Below are 24,759 nucleotides of genomic sequence, written 5' to 3' on the forward strand. Positions count from 1 at the left end.
CGGCTTCCCCCAGTGTAGGAGGGAACAGCATCACAGTGCTCACACACATGTGGTGCTTGAGAAGATAAGTGCGCCGCCTCTAACGCTGCAGTGCGCATACGCATCCCCTGGGGACCCTGCAGGGCCTGCATTTCTCACAAGTGTCCACGGACAACACTTTGAGTAGCAAGGCTGTAGCTAGGAAAGCACCACGCAGGTGTTATGAGTGATCAGTCATGCAAAGAGCCATGCCCCCAGCAGTAGAAAGCTCAAGAAGTTTGAAGAGCTCACTGCAGGTGAGCAGGAGCCCCTTGGGTGGTTTTAACGGGGTGTGAAATTTCTGTCAGAAGGGCTCCTTCGGCCCGAGCCCTGGGCTCTGCAGAGCCTGGAACTCTTACGGGGTTCTGGTGAAAGCTCTCCCTGATCTTGCTCTCAATAGAGGACATAAAAACATCAATGTGTTACATCTTGCATAACAAAAAAAAATTTATCGATAATGACTCGTGAACTCTTTAAAATAAACTTTAAATTAAAAGCGAAGTCAGTGTGACCCAGGAACGGTAAGTGGCCTATGTTTAAGTCCATGACAGACAGGGGATCAACGGAGACCTGTCACGCAGTTCTAAAAACAGCCTGCACTTCATGCTTCCCCCGGTTTCCTTTGCTCCATATTCTTCCTTATGTGACTATGGTTTGTAAACTAAATTATGTGCATTTATTGCTACCAAATTAACAAATATTTTCCATTCATTCTTGCAGTAAGTCTGGCCGGTGCATCCCTGGGCCTTGCCACAGGTCCATATCCCAGCTTCTCTGCCTGCTCTCAGCTCCAGGGGCACGGTGGCTGCTGCTGAGGAGCTCTTATGCCCTTCAAGAAACAGTGAGAAAATGATTAAAAGCTTCTGTGCCCAAGGATGGCCTCCATGTCCCAGGCACTGTGTTGGGCATTGAACAACGTGAGTCTTCACAGCAGCCCTGTGAGCCGGGGTGTTGTGACACCAGTGGATCACAAGCTCCTAGAGGGCAGGGAATTTGCTTTGCTCACTGGTGCATCCCCTGTGCCTACGAGGGTGTGCCATCAGTGTCTGCTGCATGGATGTGCTCGCCTACCCGAGAGAGGCTGTCAGCACCCCCACAGGGCCTCCTAGTCATGTGGCACCCATGAAGTCACCCTACAGAAGCTGCAGTGACAATGGTGTGCAGCCTCCAGCTTCAGCTCCTTCTTCGTCGCCAAGGTTCCCCTCCACACACACACACCCAACAGTTTAGAAAGCCCCTTGTCACAGGCCAGGTTCCCTGGGAAGTGCACTCTGAGGTGAAGCAGAGCCTGCAACCTGTTGCTTAGGGACTGGTCTTGGGACAGACACCTGTGGAAGGAAAGAAATGCAAGACTGCGCGGAAGGAGAGGCCAAGGGCTGTGGCTGAGGCGGGGGACAGAAGTCCATGGGAGTCCACACGGCAGCCTCACCTGCCTCGAGGGCACCCACAGTCAAACAGGTCAAGTGGGTGTCCACTCCAATGCCTGGGCGCTTCAGGGAACACTCATCTTCGGACTCAAAGGGAGTGTTCGGGTCATGATGAAAGTGGAGACAATTATCCTGCTAAAGAGCTGTGAGCACATGAGGCGGAGAAGCTCTGAGCCACGCTGAGACAGGAAATGAGAACCAGAGGAGTGGTGAAGGGGTGCGGAGCAGGTGAGATGAGCTGGTGCCCTGAGAACGTCCTGACCTCTCCCCTTCACAGGACCAGGACCAGGACCAGGCAGCCCCACCTCATTCGCTGGCTCATTCTCAAAGCATTTTCTATGCTGGGCTCTGGAGATACTGGCTGAAGACCCTCAGTTTATCTAGACCTCTCTGACAAAGGGGCACATGTATGTGGGAGGGAGAGGAAAGGAAAGACCCTAGAAGGGTCACACACCTGTCACACTGAACGGCATGGTAGAGATGAACAAGACTCACTGAAGGCAAAACACCAGCCAGGTCACGGGCACGCCCACACCACCCCCGCACCCCCTCACTCCGCCCCAACCTTTTAAAAAAATTATGGAAACATATGTAACATAAACCCAGCCATTTTAAGTCTATAGTTCAGTAGCATTAAGGACATTCACAACGTTGTACATTACCATTAGCTAATTCTACAACTTCATCATCACCCTGAAAGGATTAAGCAGTCACTTTCCATTCTCTCAACCCAGCCCAACAACCATGAACCTGCTCTCTCCATGGATTTGCCTGTTGTGGACATTCCACATAAATGGAATCATGGAATATGTGGCCTCTGGTGTCTGGTTTAACTTAGCCTACTGTTTTCAAGGTTTACCCAGGTTGTAGCATGTATCAACTTCATTCTTTTTTATGGCTGAATAATATTCCATTGTGTGGATGTAAATTTTGTGTATCCATCCATTGGACATTTGGGTTGTTTCCACCTTTTGTCTACTGTGAATAGTGCTGCTATGAATATTCACATACAAGCTGTTGTTTAAATACCTCTTTTCAGTTCCCTGGGGCATATGCGTTAAGAGTGGACGTGCTGGGTTCCATGGCCATTCTACTCTGAACTTATTGAGGAGCCACTCCCCCTTCTTTTTATAGCTTTTCATAGAACCACCGGGCTGGAAGGGATCACAAAAGTGACCTAGAACACTGTTGCTCAAACTTTTGGATTTCACACACCAGTAAAACTAAAACTATCATCACCACACTCAGCCTCTCCCAAAGTAGGAGGGACTTGTGTTGGAATGAAGGCCAGCATGTAAAATGGAAATATCCAGTGTCAAACTCATGGCCTCGTTCTTGCTTTTCTCATTATCACCTCCACCTGGTACTGGTGCGTGGGGACCAGTGACCTGGTCCAATCCCCAGCCCAAGTCTGCATCCCTTCTCTAGCTGCCCCGGCACAGGCTGGCCTAGCTTCTGTTCCTGCCTGAAGAATGCTCCCGCCCCCGGGCAGCTCAGATCCCTGGAACGTTCTTTCTTGTGGAGTGCTAGTCCTGTGCCCATGGCCTCCCCAGACCCTTGCCCCACCCTCCAGGGACCCCCAGCTTCCCCCCATCACCTTCCTAAGGGCCCCTAGGGCTAAGCTACTGGGACCGGGGAAGCATAAACAAGGCAGTCCCAACTTGCAAGAATTCTTACTATTCTTGTGAGACAGGGTCTCGTTCTGTCACCCAGGCTGGAGTGCAGTGGTGTGATCATAGCTTACTGCAACCCTGAACTCCTGGCCTCAAGTGATCCTTCTGCCTCGGCCTCCTAAAGTGTTGGGATTATAGGCATGAGCCGCCGTGCCAGGCCACTTGTGAGAATTCCTAAAAGAAACAGAGAATCACCAAGCTATTTATAGCTTTTAGAAGCCCTCCTCTCCAAATCGTGAACAAGTTGCAGAGGCTAAACAACAGGTTTCGTTTATTTGTCTTGTTGGCTGGGCTTATTCAAATTCCACGTTCCCTTCTGTGCTGACGACAGGCAGCAAGACACTAGGGAGTGTGAGGCCTGCACTCAGACCAGACTGTCCCTTGTCAGCTGTGTGACCTCGGCAAAGTTGGTTAGTATCTGTGTGCCACAGTCACCACACTGACAGAAAGAGGAGTTTCAGGATGCCTCACAGGGTTCCTGTGAAGATGAGGCAAGGTGACTTCTAGAAGCTGCGCCTGGTGGCCCCAGGGGCTCGCTCCATAGCAGCCATGACAGGCAGGCATTTGGGCAGTGTTTTACACCTTGGATGAATGCAGTCCAAGTGGGAAGATAACTTCACAACATTTAATACACACAGGCCGACAAACAATAATCTTTCAAAGAATTGAGTCCCTGCATAAACATAACAATAAAATAATAAAAAGTGTCTATGGTAAGGAAAATGGAAACTCTCTTGGGCAGAAACTAAAATGACATTCTAGACTCCTGGCAGTGGATACAGTGGCCCTAGTGAGGGCCCTATAGGGAGGGGAAGGCCAAACCCACTCCAGCCACCTGGAGGTAGAGACAGAGTCTCCCTGACAAGGATGGCCATGCCCTGTGTCTCTGCCCTGGAGAAGGCTCCAGCAGGAAATGGACACCTGGGAGCGTCCCTATGCTGATGCGAGATGGCTCCACTCTGCTGGACAGGGCCCCAAGTTGGTGGGGGTCCTGGAGGAAAGGGAGTTCTCAAGGGCAGGGAGATGTGGTCTCAGCCTTAGGAAGGAAGTGCGGTGCCAGGCAGGAGAGCTGAGGACAACGAACTGGGCTTTGTGCTCGAGCTCACTACCTGTGATTCTGTGTAGATTTCCCTTCTGTCATTCCCAAGCTTTGGCAACAACTGTTATTTTTGGGACTGGAATCTCCGCTGGGGGGCTGAAATTAAGGCAGGGACTAAATCCACTCAGGCTGCATGTTAAGGAGGAGCAGAGCACCCTGAGGCCAGAGGACCCACCTCACTCAGGGAGATTCCTTCTGCAGGCCAGGCCTGCAAAATTTGGTATCAGCTTTATTAGGGAAAATATCAGGTCTCTTGACACGTTGAACAGGAACTGCTGTTTAATAAGACACGATTAACTTGCTAGGAATGGACAAAGACAGCGACAGGAGAGTGCTTCACAGCACCTCCTGCTGATGGCACCTTCATTCTGGCCGCAGAATTCTCCCAGGAAGGGTCCCGGGCTCTTCAGGAGGCATTTACTTGGAAGCACAGCTCAGCGTATCTGTCCAAAGTTGTCCAGCCTCCAGCCTGGCCCATGTCTTCAGGCAGCTCCGAGGCAAGAGCAAAAGAGACGGGTTCCCTGCTCCCTTTTTACCCGCTGGATCAGCTTCTACGACTTGGCCAAACTACCTTTCTTTCTGTCTGCCGTGCTGGGAATCCCACTGACAGCAAGACCCAGAGTCAGGCACATTTGGGGGACAGGTCCATTGGCCACTCCTCACTTCCGTGGGCTCCGATGCCAGCAGAGCCACGTCAGCAGCTGCTACCTCTTGCTGGAGGGAGTTTCTTCTGGCCTCACCCACCCAGCCATGGCTACGTCAGGGCAGAAGGGAGAGAAGAAAGAAGAGAGATGAGATGAAAGGATTTAAAATGTGCAACCATCTTTGAGGTTTCCCACATCTGCACTGCTCCACAGTGTGAAAAGGGCTTTCACTTTCACCTGATCCGTGGGGGCTGCTATCCCCTTGTAACCAAAAGGGAAACTGAGACTCAAAGGGAGTAAGAAACATGCTCAACGTCACGCAGCGCTAGGTCTGACTACGTCCAGAGCTCCTTCCAGGGTAACAGGTTGCTTCTACTCATTTCAAAGGACCAAAACCAGAAAAACACGCACCCAACTGACGCCTCCTCCCTGACGATCTAGAACTTACACATTACGTGTTGCCTTTGCACATGACCCAGTTGGGATGCCCTTTCTCTTTCCTGCCTAAACCTGCCCTTCGAGGCCCCACTCCAGCTCTCTCCTCTGGGGTCTGCCCAGGTAGAGTCTGAGCCATCATCGATGACTTTCCCTGAGCCATATACCCAACACGCTTCATCACCACACCATCTCACAGACGTGCTTGTCTCCTCTAAGATACTATGGGGTTCCCTTGAGGGCAGAGAAGTCCTTTTTCATCTTTGGAGGCAAAGCATACGAGTGGGGCTGGCACAGGGTAGATGCTCAGTAAATGTTTGGTAACCAAAAGAATTAAAAAGTAAACATTCTCCTCACAAAACCAGCTGGCCTCCATACAATTTTGCGGCGCTGAACTAGAGGCAGGAGCCCTCTGTGGCCAGTGGGAACTTGGACATCCAGTACCCAGGATATGCCAGCAAGACACTGCCTGGGTGCTGGGAAACAATGCCCTCCACCCTATAGGAGAGCTCAGGGTGGAGTCTGAGCTCAATGCCCTCAAGGCTGGAGAGCTTTAGGAACAGGGACCCTGCCATCTCAAAGCAGGCCCCGTCCCGACGTCCCACTGCCAAGCAGACCACCTCTGCAGAGAGCTGCTGGGGACAAAAAGGTGACCACCAACGGCCCTGACCCACTTCCAGGGCTGCGAGGCCTCTTGCCTGCTGCTGTTCCAGTCAAAGCGGGGCTTCCCCAATGGTGTCCAAGGAATTCCAGTCTTGCAAAAGCACCTTGGAGAAGTGATGAGAGTAATGTGGGAGACGCTACGAGCTTCTTGGTCCTGTGAAGAGGCCTGACACGTATGGGCATGCTGAAGGTTATGAGAGGCCTGCAGCAAAGATGATCACATAGCTCGCTTTAACTTAGTGTCTGCCAAACCTACTTGACAGGGAACCTCATCCCACTTTCACATACGCACCCTACTTTTCTTTATGGAAAACCTATTAACATCCTGTGGAACTAGGGTTCCAAGGAGCACACTTTTGGGAAATGCTAGTGAAGGTCACCGAGCAAGGGAGGTGCTTCTTGTGGGGGGGGGGGGCGGTGCAGCCTCCTGGAGGCAGGCTGGGGACACATGTGGGAAGGGAAGGGGGTGATCAAGGACCAAAAATCACAAAAATAAGCACCCAAACGACCCCTCCTCCCTGACGATCTATAGCCTGCATGCTCTGTGATGCCTGCGCACATGTCCCCGCTGGGGTGCCCTTTCTCTTCCCTATCATCCGCATCTAAACATGCCCAGAAAGGGTGCCAGGGACCTCTTGTGAACCAGCACACAAACTTCCTAGGAGGAAAAGCCTTGGACACTTCAGTCCAGTGAAAAAGAAAAGAGAAGCATTGTCTGGAGCCTCTGCTGTCCTGTCTGCAAAACGGGAATAGCCCCGCTCCATCCAGGGTCATCCACTGAGTTCATGGAGGTCTACATTTGTGGGAAGGTGACCCCCCGGCACAGCTGTGTATCATTGGTGTTCAATCAGACTTACTGAGTGGAAGCTATACCAGTATACAGTTATGAAAAAAACAGCACCACAGCAAAAAGCAGGCACAAAACCTCAAAGTACATAACGTCAGGGGCCATGAATTTCAGAGGCAAACAATTCTAGGCCTACTGTTAACTCCTGAAGCCATCAGTAAATTAAAACAAGAATCTGGAGTGCTTCTAGCTCCGAGAGTCTATAGGAGTTAGTGGAAAAGGCACAGGCTTGCAAGCCCACCAGGTCCAGTTCTGAGCCCAGATCTGCTCCTTCTGGGCTGTTTAACTGGCAAGCAGCTTCCCTCTCCTAAGCATCCAGTTCCCAATGTGCGAGATGAGGTTACACGATGCCCCCTCCAGGGTGGCCATGAGGATGGAATGACAAAGATAAAGCTGCAGCACACAGTAGGGGACGAATGAGTTGTCTCCTTAAAAAGGCTGGAACATGAGAAACCTTTGTACAGGTGTCTGTCAGTAACAGCTAAATGAAATACTTTGTCTTCAGTCCTGTGGAAAGTTGGCTTCTGTGGGTGGAAGGCTGAGAGGATTTAGAGGAAAAACACCCACTATGAGGGCAGCGGAAGAAAACGACGAGGCTCTGGGCAGTAAGGTAATGACATCCTCTGAAAGCCAGCATAGGGGAGTGGGCTTTCATGGCTGGGGGACAGATGAGAGATGGCACCTCCCAAGGAGACCAATTTGTGGCTCAGCACTGCTCAGGGTAGAGATTAGAATTCTGTGCAGACCCAGCACTTTGGGCACACTGGTTCTAAGCTCCAAATAAGAGGCCATTGAGCTGCATCTGAACTTTGAACCTGAGTCCAGAGCACAAGGTCTGCCCACTCTACCATGCTGCTTCTCAATGTCGGGACCATCTATTTACAGGTGTTCTCTTGCCCGTTGAGAGCCTGAAGGCTCTGGATGGTGTCTGCACACTCGGCACCTGGTATCTAACATAAATGCAACAAGCACTGGCTGAATTAGTCACTCACTGGAAAATATTTCAGAAAGCCACCAGGTTTTAAAAGTCAGGGCCCCTCTAATTTAGTATAATACGATATGGTAGGAAACAACACAAGACAATTCCCTTTTGAGGAACACAGCATTGACAGGATGTAGAAAAAATTCCAAATTTTCACTTCTTTGCCTAGAACCTTTGAGCACCAGAGGACTTTCATGACATGACCCATTAGTCTTCTGCTTCCACTTTCAGTGCAGAAAGCCCTGCAGCGATACGGGTGAGCACTGTGGAGTACCAGAGCATCATCTGGTCTGACCCTCCACTTTGCAGATAAGGAAACTGAAAGCTAGGAAGAAGAAAGGATCCACACAGCAGGCCTCCACTTCTTTCCTTCTAGAATAGACTGTCTTTGCAATAAAGAAAAACGCGTTTGACATACACATCTTGAACGCATGCTGTAAGCTGTATGCAGCAGGGGCAGTGGAATGCTAGAGCAGTCACACACATAGCACTGAGGGACCCAGAGGCTGAAAGGGGGTCAAAAAAGACTCCATCTGACAGGTGACTTGGACCAGGAGGCACAAGTTAGAAGTTTTAAGGGACGATGTGGCAGGAGGGCTAACCTCTCACCATAATACATACCCCCCATCTAAGTCAAAAGTTGTTGCTGGGAAGCCACTATGTGGAGACTGCACATCCCGGCCTTCTCTGCATCCAGGTGGGGTCACATGACTAACAGCAGCCAAGGGGATGTGAGCAGGAGTGATGTGTGTCGGTTAAGAGCAAAGCAGGTAAGAAGCAGCCATGCCTTCTCCATCGTCCCTTTCCCTTGCTGCCAGCCAGAAGCAAACTCTGAGGCTCCCAGGGAGGGCGGAGCACAGGATGAAAGGAGTTGAGTGCCTGCATCACTGAGTGAACCAACCTGCCAACCAGAAGCACCCCCACTGGACTGTTACATGGGAATCTGTCTCTGTGTGTTGAAGTTCGTTGCAGCAACAAGTACTACCAACGAATGCAGTGGACGTGAAGCAGGCATCCCGAACTAAGGGAACAACATGACTAAGGAACAGCAGTGTGACGGGGCAGGGCTGGGGCTGTGGCCATGTGAAGGGGTCCCGGGATTCAGAGAGCTCACGCTGGTGGCTGCGGGAAGGAAGATCACGCACAGGGGCTGTTGCCAGGGGCCCTGGTGTTGCTGGCGCTGCTCTCAAAGGAAGAGTGAAAGTTGTGAATGGTTTCCTGTAAAATTTGTCTCTCGCGTCCCTGTGGAGGAAATTGAAAACAGACACAGAAAGTCTTATTAAACCTTTTAACCATTAATTCAATTGACACAGTGTTGTTAATGTTCAACTCATACTTGAAAAACCCATGGGCGTCTCGGGGAAAATAAATTACCTAATTGAAAGAGTACCGAGTTCAATAAAAACATACTGAGTCAGAATCTCCCCAGCACCCAACATCACAGCCTGTCAATGCTGCAGAGGCCCCGGGATGCAGGACCCCAAACCCCTGGACAGAGCGGGAGGCTGAGCCCGGGGCAAGACTGACTCTTCCCAAGTCGCATGGCCCAGATTTGAGGTCTCCTTTCCTGCGCCTCTGTGCATCCTTCCAGTCCTCAGATTTTCAGAAAATTCAACGGGAGCCCAGTTTCCTTCTGCTACAGGATAAGAGTTTAAACTGCCTTTGCTTCCCTTTGCCCAAAAGCTGCCAGATTTGTCTTCACAGAGATTCACTTCTCACTCTATTCCTACAACGCCCCCTGCCCCCTATACACACATTTTCAGATGAGAAAAGAGGGTGGATGTGAATGTTCCGTTAAGCCCAGAAAACATCATCACTGCATACCAGGCTCAGAGGCATCAATACTCAGAGATTAAGAACAGAGACTGGGTCCTAGCCAGAGCAACCAGACAGGAAGTCAAACTGTCGCTGTTTGCTGATGACATGATTGTTTACCTAGAAAACCCTAAAGACAGCTCCAGAAAGCTCCTAGAACTGATAAAAGAATTCAGCAAAGTTTCCGGACACAAAATTAATATACACAAATCAGTAGCTCTTCTATACAACACCGACCAAGCTGAGAATCGAATCAAGAACTCAACCCCTTTTATAATAGCTGCAAATAAATAAATAAATAAATAAATAAATAAATAAAATACTTAGGAATATACCTAACCAAGGAGGTGAAAAACCTCTACAAGGAAAACTACAAAACACTGCTGAAATAAATCATAGATGACACAAACAAGTGGAAACATCCCATGCTCATGAATGGAAAGAATCAATACTGTGAAAATGCCCATACTGCCAAAAGCAATCTACAAATTCAATGCAATTCCCATCAAAATATCACCATCATTCTTCACAAAATTAGAAAAAACAATTCTAAAATTCATATGGAACTGAAAAAGAGCCCACATAGCCAAAGCAAGACTAAGCAAAAAGAACAAATCCGGAGGCATCACATTACCTGATTTCAAACTATACTATAAGGCCACAGTCACCAAAACAGCATGGTACTGGTATAAAAACAGGCACATAGACCAAAGGAACAGAATAGAGAACCCAGAAATAAACCCAAATACTTACAGCCAACTGATGTTTGACAAAGAAAACAAAAACATAAAGTGGGGAAAGGACACCCTTTTCAACCAATGGTGCTAGGATAACTGGCTAGCCACATGTAGGAGAATGAAACTAGATACTCAGCTCTCACCTTATTCAAAAATCAACTCAAGATGGATTAAGGATTTAAATCTAAGACCTGAAACTATAAAAATTCTAGAAGGTAACATTGGAAAAACCCTTCTACATGAAACCCTTAGGCAAGGATTTCATGACCAAGAACCCAAAAGCAAATGCAATAAAAACAAAGGTAAATTGCTGGGACTTAAACTAAAGAGCTTTTGCATGGCAAAAGGAACAGTCAGCAGAGTAAACAGACAACCCACAGAGTGGGAAAAAAATCTTCACAATCTATACATCTGACAAAGGACTAATATCCGTAATCTACAATGAACTCAACCAAATCAACAAGAAAAAACCAAACAATCCCATCAAAAAGTGGGCTAAGGACATGAATAGACAATTTTCAAAAGAAGATATGCAAATGGCCAACAAACACATGAAAAAATGCTCAACATCATTAATGATCAGGGAAATGTAAATCAGAACCACAATGTGATACCACCTTACTCCTGCAAGAATGGCCATAACAAAAAAAATAAAAAAACAGTAGATGCTGGCATGGAGGTAGTGAAAAGGGAACACTTTTACATTGCTGGTGGGAATATAAACTAGTACCACCACTATGGAAAACAGTATGGAGATTCCTTATAGAACTAAAAGTAGAACTACCATTTAATCCAGCAATCCCACCACTGGGTATCTACCCAGAGGAAAAGTAGCCATTATATGAAAAAGATACTTGCACACACACGTCTATAGCGGCACAATTCACAATTGCAAAATCGTGGAACCAACCCAAATGCCCATCAATCATTGAGTGGATAAAGAAACTGTGGGGGGTGTGTGTGTATATATGTATGTGTGTGTGTGTATATATATATGTGTGTGTGTGTGTGTGTGTGTATATATATATGGTGGAATACTACGCAGCCATAAAAAGGGATTAATTAATGGCATTTGCAGTGACCCGGATGAGACTGGAGACTATTATTCTAAGTGAAGTAACTCAGGACTGAAGTAACCAAACATCGTATGCTCTCACGTGTAAGTAGGAGCTAAGCTAGGAGAACACAAAGGCATTAAGAATGATACAATGGACTTTGGGGGATAGAGGGGGAAAGGATGGGAAGGGGGTGAGGGATAAAAGACTACATATAGGGTGCAGTGTACACTGCTTGGGTGATGGGTGCACCAAAATCTCACAAACCACCACTAAAGAACTTACTCATGTAACTAAACACCATCTGTTCCCCAATAATCTATGGAAATAAAAAATTAAAAACAACAACAACAACAACAAAGAACAGAGACTGAGCTGGGCATGGTGGCATGCACCTGTAATCCCAGCTACTTGGAGACTGAGGTGGGAGGATTGCTTGAGCCCAGGAGGTCAAGTCCAGCCTGGGCAACAGAGCGAGACCCTGTCACAGTCTAGGTTTAGAGCCCATTTCTCCCATTTGCTAGCAGGGTCACCCTGAGCAAGATACTTAATCTCCCTGGGCCTTGGTTTCCTCATCTACAAAACAGGGATGATAACAGTCCCTCAGGTGATGGCTACGGGATTGTCAGAAGGCCTCAGACACAAAGCTGTCCATTACAGCACCATTTATACAAAGTTTGAAAATCTGTATAAGCAACAGGTAGGAAATTTTTAAAAATTAATTTTAGCACATTTCCCCATCAGACCTTGTGTGGGTAGCTGGAGGCAGACAGGTCCTATCCTCAGAGGGCAGCAGTAGATTAAACATATTTTTTAAAATTAATAAATATGGTCAAAATGTAAATTAAATTAAAAATATATCATCTCTGGCAGACTGTTCTCTACTAAGAGTGAAAAGGGGGGAAAATCCACTGAATGAGCCCAGACTTCAAGCTTTCTTTCATTTCATGGGCTCCCTATAGGCCAGAGGGGCCCCTCTCCAGACCCCCACACAGACACGTCTTGTGCTGATGAGGCCTCCTAGACTCAAGAGGACAGTAAGATTCTCCCTTCATCCCAACCCATCCAAACAATTTTAAATAAGCTGGAAAAATGCCCTCCAGATTCCATCAACACAATCCAAAGGCTGGAGGGTATGACAGAGCATTGGATGCCAGGTCAGAGCATCTGGAATCCCCACTCTATCACTGATTAGCGCCGGCATCCCAGGCCCTCCCCTTTTCCGCTAAGTATCTGTAAAATGGGGATAATGTGACCTGCCAGGGCTGCACTGAAGCTCACCCTGAGATAATGAATGGGGTGGCACTGTGCAAACTGCAGACGGCTAAAGTGTAAATGGAAGGGTTGACAACAATTTTATTATTAAACACCACCTTAGCCTTAATTGCCTGAGAAATGAGGTCAGGGCAAGACAGGGTTCCGGCCCTCGCTGCCTGCTAACCTTAGGAGGGAGCTGCAGATGATTAAAACCATAATTGTTTCCTGCATCTACAACTGATTGAAGATGATAATGATAATTGCCCTTTAAAAACCCCTGAGTTTCAAAGGACCTGCCTGATAACTCTCAAAAGGAAAAAAAAAAAACAGCCATTAAATGTAGAAAAAAGGTTCACCTATCTAGTATTTCAAAAAATGCAAATTAAAACAAGGTACCTTTTTTTGCCTATCAAATTAATAAAGATTAAAAAACAAACTGATGTAATACTGGCAAAGCTGCAGTGAAATGAACAACAAACTCTCACACACTCACAGCCAGTGGAACTGTTCACTGGCTCTTTCCAGAAAGTTATTCAGATGTACATATACCTTGATTCTGCCTCTTTGATTCAGTAATTCCACTTTCAGACATCTACTGTGAGGGGATGATTAGAAGGCCTTAGACACAAAGCTGTCCATTGCAGCACCATTTATACAAAGTTTGAAAATCTACATAACCAACAGGTAGGAATTTTTTAAAAATTAATTTTAGCACATCTATGCAAATTTATATGAAAAAGAGTTCTTAATGACATGAGTAGCTGCATATATTTCATATTAAAGAAAGCAGGAGATAAAATTACAGACCCAAATTTATCTCAGTCATATTTTTAAAAAAATTTAAGGGTGTGGTGATGCGTGCTCATAATCCAAGCTACTGAAGAGACTGAGGTGGGAAGATCCTTTGAGGCCAGGAGTTTGAGGCCAGCCTGGGCAACACAGGAAGACCCCATCTCTTTAAAAAAGAAAAAACAAAGAAAAAGGACACAAAACACTGCAGAGTAATCTGCCCAAAGGTGAACAGTGTTGGCCTCTGAGCGATTGGATTGTGATTTCTTAAAGAAATTCTTTTCACCATTTTGGTACTGTGTAAATTTAATAAAATCATATGCACTGCACTGACAACCACAAAAAAAGGGCAACAGAAAGAAACAATTACTTAGAACCAACTAACTCCTCATTTCTGGTAAACCTCCAATATGTAACTCGTCCAAAACTAACAAACTAATGAGCAGACTCGAGCACACATTACAATTCCAGTACTGGGGTGGGTTCATCTGGAAGTGATATGGCTTGCAGGCTGAGAGTCCACAAGCTTTGCTAATATTACTATGCCTAATAAGACTTGCTGATGTTATTATATCATGAGCCAGGTGTTTGGTTAATACTCACTTAAAAAAAATTTTAGGCCGGCCGGGCGCGGTGGCTCAAGCCTGTAATCCCAGCACTTTGGGAGGCCGAGACGGGCGGATCACGAGGTCAGGAGATCGAGACCATCCTGGCTAACACGGTGAAACCCCGTCTCTACTAAAAAATACAAAAAAAACTAGCCGGGTGAGATGGCGGGCGCCTGTAGTCCCAGCTACTCGGGAGGCTGAGGCAGGAGAATGGCGTAAACCCGGGAGGCGGAGCTTGCAGTGAGCTGAGATCCGGTCACTGCACTCCAGCCTGGGCGACAGAGCAAGACTCCGTCTCAAAAAAAAAAAAAAAAAAAAAAAAAAAAAATTTTAGGCCAAAATGCTCAATCTTATTGATTGTGTAAAAAATGCATTTTATATCACACCCTGTTTTCATGTAAACATATATAACTGAAACATTTTGTCCTTTCTATCTGCAAAAGCATGTTGCTATTTTCTATTCTATTTCCTAAAACGTGCTGCTCATGCCCCATTAAATGGATTCTAAAACCCCTCAGTGTGCTGTGGGCCACAGCTAGAAAGACACTGCAGGGAAGGAAAGCTGGGTCTCCCCATCTCATGTGTCCTGGTCTAGGCTCTCCAACGTGTACAGAGCACGAGAGCCATAATGGGTACTCTCTCTTGGTTGGCCAAGCTTGCGTTGCAAAAGAAAAAGTATGAATGTTACAAAGAAAAGTTCATGCCCTATAGCAAAACCAAAGAGGCAGGAACCCTTGACGTCAAGGTCAGGCAAGTCCAGTCTAGAAGAGCCAAGGCCCAGAGCATCTGAAGGCTGTAAGCGCAGTGAACTGGCTCTTGGAAGCCACCTTTGGCCTGAGGAGCTCTTTGCACATCTGAGAACCAGCACGCAGTTGCAGTGCTAACTTAGAATAATGCAGCAGAAGTTAAGTGTGCTTTTGTACTATTACATTTCTCCTAAACACGCCTTTTCTCGATGACTCATGATGATACACGGTCCTCACTTTCAGAGGACTTTATCTGGTACTGTATTTACTCTTGAATAACAGGGTCTTTCTCCAGACCTTTCTCCAGGTCTTTCTCGGCTCCTTCTCCTTGTACCTATTACTGTGTGGAACTGCCTGACTTTGCAGGGTGGATGCTGCCTGCTGGAGGGACATGGGTGGGACTGAGTGGTGCTCTTGGCCTGGCATGTCACAGGCACCTGGGCCTCTTGGTTGGGAGCTGGTGAGCTGGGCCCCTAAGTAGGACCACTAACAGCTGTCCCTTCTGCTTCTCCTGATGGGGCCTGTTTAGTATAGGATGCAGACTGTCATAGAACAGGGAATGGGGGGAAGGGGGGATGAATTTGAGAGGAAACTGAAAAAAGGCTCTAGTCTGTATAAACTTTAAGAACAATGTCCTCTATCAGGATGGGCTCAAGATATCACATCATTCACTCTGATGATGTCAGTTAAGTTTCCTAAGGTTTGCAAACTAGCCCAGTCTGTCTGCTTTTTGTGATCCTGGGCCAAGGAGGCCACAGTCACAGAGGGCAGAGGGGAGGTTCTGGAAGCATTAGCAGTTGCTATCTGGTGGCTCAGCTCCTGGCCTGTCCTCTCACTGGCCCTGCCTCCAGAGCCTTTTCTGTCCTTCTTCCTTAACTGGCTTAAGCTTGGATTTTCCCCACTCCATTCTTTCCTTGGTTCACACATCTGGCCTCTGGAGGCCAGGAGGAGAAAGGTTCCTCTAACGCCTGGGCCACAGCCCTTCACCGCCCCGCCATCCCTCAGCCACCTCTCCTCCCCAAAGGCCTTTCCCTTACTTGACGGCGTCATCCTTTACCACCTTGGGTGCCTTGCTCTGTCCCTTGGGCTTCCCCACATCTCATGTCTCTTGTTCTGTGCTCCAGTCATTCCTTTATTCTTCAAACACACTGTACACCTCACCACAGGGCCTTTGCACGTGTGCCTACCTCTGCCTGCTCTGCACTTTTCTACTGGTTTCCACTCTTGCTTCAGGTCTCAGCTGCCTTGCCACTCCCTCAGGGATATCTTCTCAGCCCTGACTCCAAGCCAGGAGCTCTCACAGCACCACCTGCCTCTCCTTTATGTGCTGTGGGTTAGTTACACCGAGGCAGCTGGAGTCCTTGGGTGAGTTCCTCAACTTCTCTGAGCCTTGGTTTCCTCATCTATAAACTGAAACTGACTTCAGCAGCTTTCGTAAGGATTAAATGAATGACTATAATGTATGACATGCTCAGAGCACAACGCGAGGCACAGAGTGATTCTGAATGGTCAATACCCACACGGTGCCTGAGACATAAAGGCTCTTTTTCATGACTAAATCGATGCCCCAGTCTTTAGAGATTGTTGTGGTTGATTCGCCTTCTGTGAGCCACCCTCAGGCTTCAGTTTCTTGGATGATGCCCTTCCTAAAGCCGAGATCTGCCTGCCTCTGACAACCTCCATACCTGCCTTACCCCCCTGCCCTCCCCGCTGACATCTAACAGCAAAGCAGAAGTGGTGCTGGTCTGGAAGTCAGGCATCACTGCCCAACTCTGAGCCTGGGCTTCCCTATATGTAAAGTGAGGTGGTCCAGGCCCATGCAACAACCAAGAAATGTTTAGAATCCGGCCATTTACAGAGGAGAAGTAACTAGTAAAGACTGGAGGAAAACTACTTGGCCTTGGGATGCCCAAAGCAATGCTAAGGGCATCCCTTTGAAGGATCACCTCGTAGCCTTCAGGCAGGAAATAGGAATGACGACAGTGACAACAAAAACCACCGCCTCCAATCCTGGCAGGGCTGAGAAGAGCTGCCTCTGCACAGCACAGTGCTGCAGAGAGGTGAAGAGAAAGACGCCAGGAAGCCTGGGTTTAGAGTCTGCCTCCACTGCCCACCACCGTGTGACCTGGGCACCATGCTCCCCTCCCTAGACAGTGCACCCTTGCCAGCCAGACGAAGTAAGTGTAAGGACACCAGCCTCCTTGGGCTGTCTCCAGGACTGATGAGGAAACATATGTAGTGATTTGTAGATGATAAATTACCATGTAAATATTTATTTGCTGCTGGTGCTATGTGTCTGTTCAATATTTCTGTGCATAGTCCAGCAACATAAAGAACCATAAAAGTGGCCATGCTCTCTGATATCTCTGCATACTGTAGAACACAGAGGGAGGGAGGGAGGGAGGGAGGGAGGGAGGGAGGGAGGGAGGGAGGGAGGAAGGAAGGAAGGAAGGAAGGAAGGAAGGAAGGAAGGAAGGAAGGAACGAAGGAAGGAAGGAAGGAAGGAAGGAAGGGTAAAAAGGCAGAGATGTCCATTATGGCAATATTCATGATAACAAAATTCCAGGCATGAGACTATTGTCCAGCAAGTGGAAAGCTGTTAGGCAAAGTGTGAAAAAGCAGCAGGTAAACAGGTACTGCACATTGTTGCTTGGAAAAAAAAAAAAGCCACCCTATATTAAGAAAAAAAGCAGACAGCAAAGGAGTTCCAAAAACCCAACAGCAATTACAATGAAGCTTGCAAAGTCAGTGGTGATTTGTCTTTTTTATTTTTGTGGTTCTTTTTGTTTTTGGTGTGTGTGTGGCTCTGGGTGGGCGCAGGGTGGGAGCATTGATATTTTTAGCTTTAAAGCTGATGAGAAATTTAACATGAGACAAAAACGTGGGAAGCCGACAATAGTGACTGACGGCTGTCTGTGTGCCAGGAGCTCTGCTGAGCATTTTAGTCCTTGACACACCACCATCATCCCCACCCTACAGATGGGGACAGCGAGGCTCAGAGAGGTGTTCGCCTCACCCCACACAGTGAATAAGTGAAGGAACTGGGATTCAAACCCAAGCCAGCCTGACCCCAGGACCTGTCTGTGTCAAAGGCTCGAATGCTCTGCTTTCACAGCGCTCCCGAGGGCCACACCTAGCCCTGTGCATTGATATTAGCTAAGTGAAGATTTCAGCTCAATCTGGGGAGAAACTTTATGGGGGAAGAGGCCATGCTGGGAGGCAGTGAGTGCTTGCTCACTGTCAGATATGACAGAGGAGAGGAAGTAAGACCTTCTCCAGATCCCAGGACCCTGGTGAAGCTCTCAGATGTCTGAAACACGGAAATACAAGAAACGGAGAACAGTACCTTGCCTGCATTCAGTTCAGAAATCGCTGCCAGAATCTGCTGCCTGGACCCATCTGTCTTAATTCCCAGCTCCTTCAAGTCACCGTCAGTCAGTGTGAGGAACGCTTCCATGTCCACCTAGGGAGAGAGAGGGGATTCGCCACCATCTGCTGGATGCCAGATTCTTCCCAGCCACAACAGCAATCTCATGATTATGAGCTATGAGTGCTTATTAGTAGTAAACTGATGATGATTTACTACTTCTAAGTCCTGACTTTATCTTTAAAGCATTGTTGAAAACATTAAAAAAAAAAAAAAAAACAAACTCTCCTCAGATCTGGCTCTTGGATTTTCTGAACAGATGCATTTTAGGAAGACCCTTAAAATGAGCCAAGTAAGGAAAGTCTCTGAGATAGTCATCTGGGTGGCTACAACAGGAGAAATCCAAGACCTGCTATTAGAAAAGTTAACTGCAATGCTGCTGTACTTTTAACAACGTCGGATACTGTGCAAACGTATGGCAGTACTCACCTCGTCTCCCCCACCATGCACGAGACAGAGACAGACTGTGGAAAGACAGAGTGAAGAAATAAGCAGAAGCAATAAAGGAGAGAGGGCCATGGAGAATGAGAGCACAGCTCAGAATAAGGGCATCTCAAAACTACAAGCCCTGGTTTCTATGGGTGAGATCCTGATAGCTCTGTCAGCCCTGCCTGGCCCCTGGACAGGAAATCAAGCCCTCTGCTCCACTGGCTTCTGTTCCTCTACGGCAAGGTGGAGGGAAGGTCGGAAGGGGCTCCAATGAAGCAAGCACATCCATCACCCTGCATGTCAGACAACAACGGCCTCTGGCATAGGGGTCCACACCTGGCAGGATCCAATCCAGGTCCACTGGGAAGCCAGTCTCAGTGTTAGACCAGAGGAGGGCAGTGAGCACTATGTGTGCAAAGCACCTTCTGAGGATTTCAGATAGACTGAGTCATTTAACCCTCATGACATCAGCGGGGTAGATCACTATCCCCACTTTGGAGACAGGGAAACTGACACACAGAGTTTTTTTTTTTAGCATTCAATGTAACATGGCCAGTAAGTGGCAGGGCCTGGCTTTGAACCCTGGCAGAGGGCTCCAGCATCTTTGCCCTTCTCCACAATGCCACATCATTCAGCCGCAGATTCCCTGGCCTCCGTCATGGGCTTTTCCTGAGGGCAGCAGCTCTCTTGCTAACATGACTTCACTTCCCTAAGCATTAAGGCATTGGGTCCCCGGTCTGGGCCCCTCCCCCTGGGGAGATGCTGTTGCAGACAATGCTACAGCTTCACAAATCAGACTCCAACAACAGCGCTCATCTGGGAGATGGGACAGAGAACTGGCTGCCCAAACCCACGTCTTCAGCCAGAGCTAAGCAGAAGGAGGCTGTGTTGCCCTGGAGACAGATAGGGTGCCAATTCCCACTCACTGCCGGGGGACCTGGGCAGGTGCCTTACCTCAGTTTCCCCACCGAAAAATTATAGTCCCACCATATAAATTACAGGGTGGATGCGAGATCTACAAAGAGAGTTTACAAACAGCTTTATGATCTACATTTACAAACTACAAGATACTATCACACTTTAGAGATATGCTATTGCCATTTAAAATAAAACTTGCATAACTTCTTGAAAATCCTCAGTCTTTCACTTTATAAGCAGGCTTTATTTTATATTCCCTCATACCTAACAAGATTAAAATTTTTTTTCTTTAAAACATTTGATTTATGTAGGGATAGAGATTTTCTTTCTGAAATTTTCCCTACTCCCCATCTTTCCTTTTCTCTGTTAACAGTCATTTTACTTTTCTGGATTAAAAACAAACAAAAACCTCGAACCAGGTTTGAGTCACTGGGGAAGAATCTGCTCCTTTAATCCATCCTTAGCCCTCCCTGAGATGCAGGCACCCCCACCCCTCTGGCAACAGTAAGCTCCTGGCATCTCTTGGGTGTTTTATAGCTCACGGAGTGCTGAGGGGCTGAATGGATGGGTGATGCCATTTTAATGGAAACCACCTGCCCCAGCCCTGCTGGACACGAGTCTCTCTCCACAATCCCAACCCCTAGCAGGGACCCCACATCCAGCCTGGCACCATGGCCAGTCCTCAGCGATTCTGACGTCCTCAGCACCTGCCCTCTTGGTGGGGGGCCCTCCACCTCCTAACTGGTCTTTCCCTCCCAGTTATTCTTCCCCTTCTGCCCTTCCAACCCCGTCCACCTCCATACCAGAGGCTACAGACCTGTCCAGCCTGCATCTACCTCAAGCCCGTGGTGTACAGAAGCAAGTCCACGCTGTCCAGGCCCTGCCTGGTCAAGCTCCATTCCCTCCTCCTGATGGGCTGGCCTTGGCCCAGCCCCAGCCAGGCCAGAGTACCACAGGCTCCCTCAATGAATCCTGCTCCCTCTTCCCAGATGCCCTTCCAGGTCCGTTCCCCCTCTTTCTCCAAAGTTCAGCTTAGTTCTCAACCCAGGTCTTCTCTGGCCCTCATTTCATAGACCCCCTTCTCTGGGTTCCAGAGTATTCTGGGCATCTGCATTTCCCAGCACCCGGCTCTGGCAGGGGCAGGGTCTCAAGTACTTAGTGTGTGTTTGTTGACTGAATGAATGAATGACTGCATCAATCAATCAATCTTCTGCCTCTCCATCTGCACTGACCTTCCCAATTCTGACCTCCGTCAACCCTGGGAGATGCCAAACTCTCAGGGCTTATTCTAGGTGGAGAGCACCAAAGACGGAATTCCTCTCCTACAACTACTTGTGAAGGGGTAGCAGGAATGAGGCAGAAATATCCCAGTATCCTTTCAATATTCATGCCCTATTTTTTAATCAACAGAATCCCAATTTTTAGCCGGGCACATTTCCACACAGTTAAAACATATTTCTGAGTTTCTTTTGCAGATCAGTATTGTCAGGTGATAAACTTCTGGTAAATGAGATATAATAAAGACTGTGTGGGACTTTGGGGAAGTCTCTTTAAAAAGGAGGGAATGTGTCCTTTTTCAGTCTCCTTCCATCCTGCTGCCTGGAATGTGGATGTGATGGCTGGAGCTCCAGTAACTATATTGGACTTTGAGGATACAAGCCACATATACTAGTGGGGGTGGAGCAGAGAGCTAAAAGGGGCCAGATGACTCATCTCCAAACTTTCTGTGGGAAAAATCACCTTATTTTTTGTTTAAGGTACCATTATCTTGGTATTTTTCAATACACATAGTCAAATCCACCTTAATACAGGTAGAAAGATGAAAATTATTAGTCTGTCTTTAGCTTCAATGTGGTAAGGTAAGAACATGAATTAACTTCATTCCTCTTCCAAATTCTCACTGATTGACTGTAAGTGCATATTAATGGAGAGAATTGCTTACTGTTGGAAACTAGGGAAAAGTGCTATCTACATGCCAGATACTTCCAGGAGTTTCTGAAAGGGACTAAGAAGTACCCATGAAGCTGTGGTGACTGGGTCTGGTGGCAATCAGCAGGGTTAAAACCTCAGTCCTACTAAAGCCTCCAAGGAAAACACTGGGTTGTGGGTCCATATAGGGAGTGCACCCCTACAGTGTAACCAGCTCATATGTTGCCAGAGAGAAACTAAGTAAAATGAAGAGACACTGAGCTTGGCCCCCAGCAAGCACAGGCACCTGTGTCAAGTAGAGATGAGGACACTGCCTCAACTAACCTCACATGAACCTAACACACACAGAGGTCCTCAGCCAGTGGCTGCCAGCCCTCCCCATGGCACCGCCTCAGGCCCCAGCTCCCTCCCTGACCCCAGAGGCTGCAGAAACTTCTAGGTAAGTGAGTTATTAAAATTAGAGCGGCGTGGGGGCTCACGCCTGTAATCCCAGCACTCTGGGAGGCCGAGGTGGGCGGATCACGAGGTCAGGAGATTGAGACTATCCTGGCTAACACAGTGAAACCCCATCTCTACTAAAAAATACAAAAAATTAGCCAGGCATAGTGGCGGGCGCCAGTACCAGCTATTCGGGAGGCTGAGGCAGGAGAATGGCATGAACCCGGGAGGCGGAGCTTGCAGTGAGCCGAAATCGTGCCACTGCACTCCAGCCTGGGCGACAGAGCAAGACTCTGTCTCAAAAAAAAAAAAAAAATCAGAGCAAATCTGCACAGCCTGCCTTCCTCTCCCCGTGAACATTCTTGAAGCTCTGTACGTCAGCTGAAACACCCCCGTTTCCTACGCTGGACAACCACAACAACCTCTGAATGAAGGACAGGTGAACTCGCAGACATGCCAGGTCAGAAAAAGGGGTAAAGCCAATAAATCAGAACAAATGTCACCCTGTGAGCCAGAGACACGATACCTCAGGAAGCAGAAGTGTACTTTAAGATGTGTTCTCCTTATACTCCAAGAAGGCATAAACATATCAGCAAAAGCAGGCAGCAATCAGCAATAGGGAAAGATTTCTTGGAGAAAGTCATTGCTAAGGTTTAAAACACCAGGGAGGCAGGAATGGTAGACTGCATATGGCAGAAAAGCAAACAGGAGGAGGAAAGCTACTGTACCCTCTGTTTGTTTCTTGAACTAAAATACAAGCTCCTCAACTGCATCTCAAGCCTGGTGGGGACAATGAATGATTCTCATGACTGCTCTGCAATTGTGACAGTTTTCACCTACTAAGCGGCTCACTAGAATGTTCTAAACCAGTGACTATACCCTGGTGGCTGGTGGGCCTGTGGAGGAGTTTTACTTGGCTAAAACAGTAAATTTTTTAACAGCTTACTGAGATATAGTTCATCCACCATACAATTCACCTATTTATACAATTCAATGATTTTTAGTATATTCACAGAGTTGTATAACTATCACCACACACTCAGTTTTAGAACATTTTAATCACCCCCAAAAGAAACCATGTATCCATTCCAGTCACTCCCCCTACTCTGCCCATTCCACCCGCCCACCCCTCCACCCAACTCTCTGGCAACCACGAATCTATTTTTCGTGTCTATAGATTTGCCTAGTCTGGACATTTCATATAAATGGAAGCACACCCTATGTGCCTTTTGTGACTGGTTTCTTCCACTTAGCAAGATGTGTTCTGGTTCATCCATGTTGTAGCATGTGCCAGTATTTCATTCTTTTCAAGGCCAAATAATATTCCACGGCACAGGCATATTTTATTTATCCATTCATTAGTCAATGGACATTCGGGTGGTATCCACAGTTCGGCTTTCATGAATAATGCTGCTACAAGCATTTGTGTACAAGTTTCTGTGTGGACATATGTCTTCATTTCTCTTGGGAATATACCTGGGAGTAGGACTGCTGGGTCATATGGTAACTCTATGTTTAATATTTGAGGAAGTGCCAAACTCCAGAACAGTATTTTTTTAATGTGAATCTGAATGCTTTTAAACGCATAGCAACTCTCTCAGACCACCACAGACCCTAGATCCAGACACATAACACAGGTTCCTTAGGGTTTACTATCAGCCCACTTTAAGCCTATAAGTCTGCCAGTCAATCACACACAACAAAAACATGTTTTCAGGACAGAAATAAACTTTTCTAGAGAAAGTAATGCTCAAAATTACAAAATTCTATCATAACAAAGCTAGCCATAAGTCCCTAGGATTTCACAATAATAAACTGAACTAAACCCGCTGAGCATGAATTCTATTTCCTCAGCTGTCTCAGTGCAAGAGATCAATTTAGGCTTGCAAAATGAAAACCTACACATTTAGACAAAGTTTTCTTTTACAGTAAGATTTAAATTGACATTCAAAAAGAGCATTCTTACCTCTTGTTCCTCAAAAATGGGCTGATATTTCTCAAGTGATAATTTCTTAAGGATTCCGGTCAGTTCATCTTTAAGAGGGAAAGGAAAAAAAAAATTTTAGAATTTGGTAAAATGTTATCAAAAAAGTGGTCTTCAAACTTCTATAAAGTAGTGGTAATCTTATTTCAAATGAAATTCTATAAGAAACCCCAACACAGAAAGCTGATCTCAGCTGGGCTCCTGCAGATGAGGCTGGAGATGGGTCCTGAGCCATCTGCACCCTCTTCCCCTCAAGGTAGGTCCTCAGCAATTGACAAAACCCCACGTCAGGCTGCAAAGACACAGAGAGTCTGGGCCAGGACTGACTGATTCCCTCCAGAATGCGACCCTCAAGTTCTGGGAGTTGCAGCTGCCAGAACTAAAACTCTGCCTTCTGTGCGAGAAGGCACCGTAAATGCCAATGCCTGCAGTAAATGCCAATGCCAGCAAGTCCTCAGCTAGTGTGAGGAAGAACTTAAGAAAGAAGGTGGTGGGCTTCAGAGCAGAGCCAGGGTTTGGCTCAAGTGTGCAGAGGCTGTGGCCTTCCTGAAGGAAAAAGGCATCTATGTGGAACAGCAGAGCCAGAAGGGCAAAAGAGGATGATTTGGGGTGTCAGAACAGGGAGAATAAAGAAAAGGAGACAAAACCAGCACCTGAGGGGCTTGGAGAAATAATTCACTCACACATTCAAACGTGATTTGCCAAACTAGGCACTGGGGACTCAACAGATACCAAAACAGACAATAAGAAGGCTGATAGGGGCCGGGCAGGTGGTGCATGCCTGTAATCCCAGGGCTTTGGGAGGCCGAGGGTGAAGGATCACTTGAGCTCACAAGTTC

General features: G+C 47.3%; 1 protein-coding gene across 4 annotated transcripts in view; it reads right to left on the reverse strand.

Annotated features, from left to right (window-relative positions):
• Positions 1 to 4,478: 4,478 nt before the first annotated feature.
• The window catches only part of ANKS6 (ankyrin repeat and sterile alpha motif domain containing 6), a 64,008-nt gene continuing 43,727 nt past the window's right edge, over positions 4,479 to 24,759 (reverse strand). For 2 of the 4 annotated variants that reach the window (XM_037998201.2, XM_007968613.3), the window contains exons 13-16: positions 23,903 to 23,970; positions 18,142 to 18,258; positions 8,934 to 9,030; positions 4,479 to 4,971 (exon numbers count right to left, since the gene is read on the reverse strand). In XM_037998201.2, the coding sequence (XP_037854129.2) occupies positions 4,922 to 4,971; positions 8,934 to 9,030; positions 18,142 to 18,258; positions 23,903 to 23,970 (332 nt within the window). In that variant the 3' untranslated portion in view covers positions 4,479 to 4,921. Of the gene's footprint in view, positions 4,972 to 8,902; positions 9,031 to 18,141; positions 18,259 to 23,902; positions 23,971 to 24,759 lie in introns of all 4 variants that reach the window. The other 2 variants (XM_007968612.3, XM_007968611.3) reach the window with 1 other exon arrangement.

The sequence above is a fragment of the Chlorocebus sabaeus genome, chromosome 12, assembly GCF_047675955.1.
Source record: "Chlorocebus sabaeus isolate Y175 chromosome 12, mChlSab1.0.hap1, whole genome shotgun sequence".
NCBI classification, from domain to species: Eukaryota; Metazoa; Chordata; class Mammalia; order Primates; family Cercopithecidae; genus Chlorocebus; species Chlorocebus sabaeus.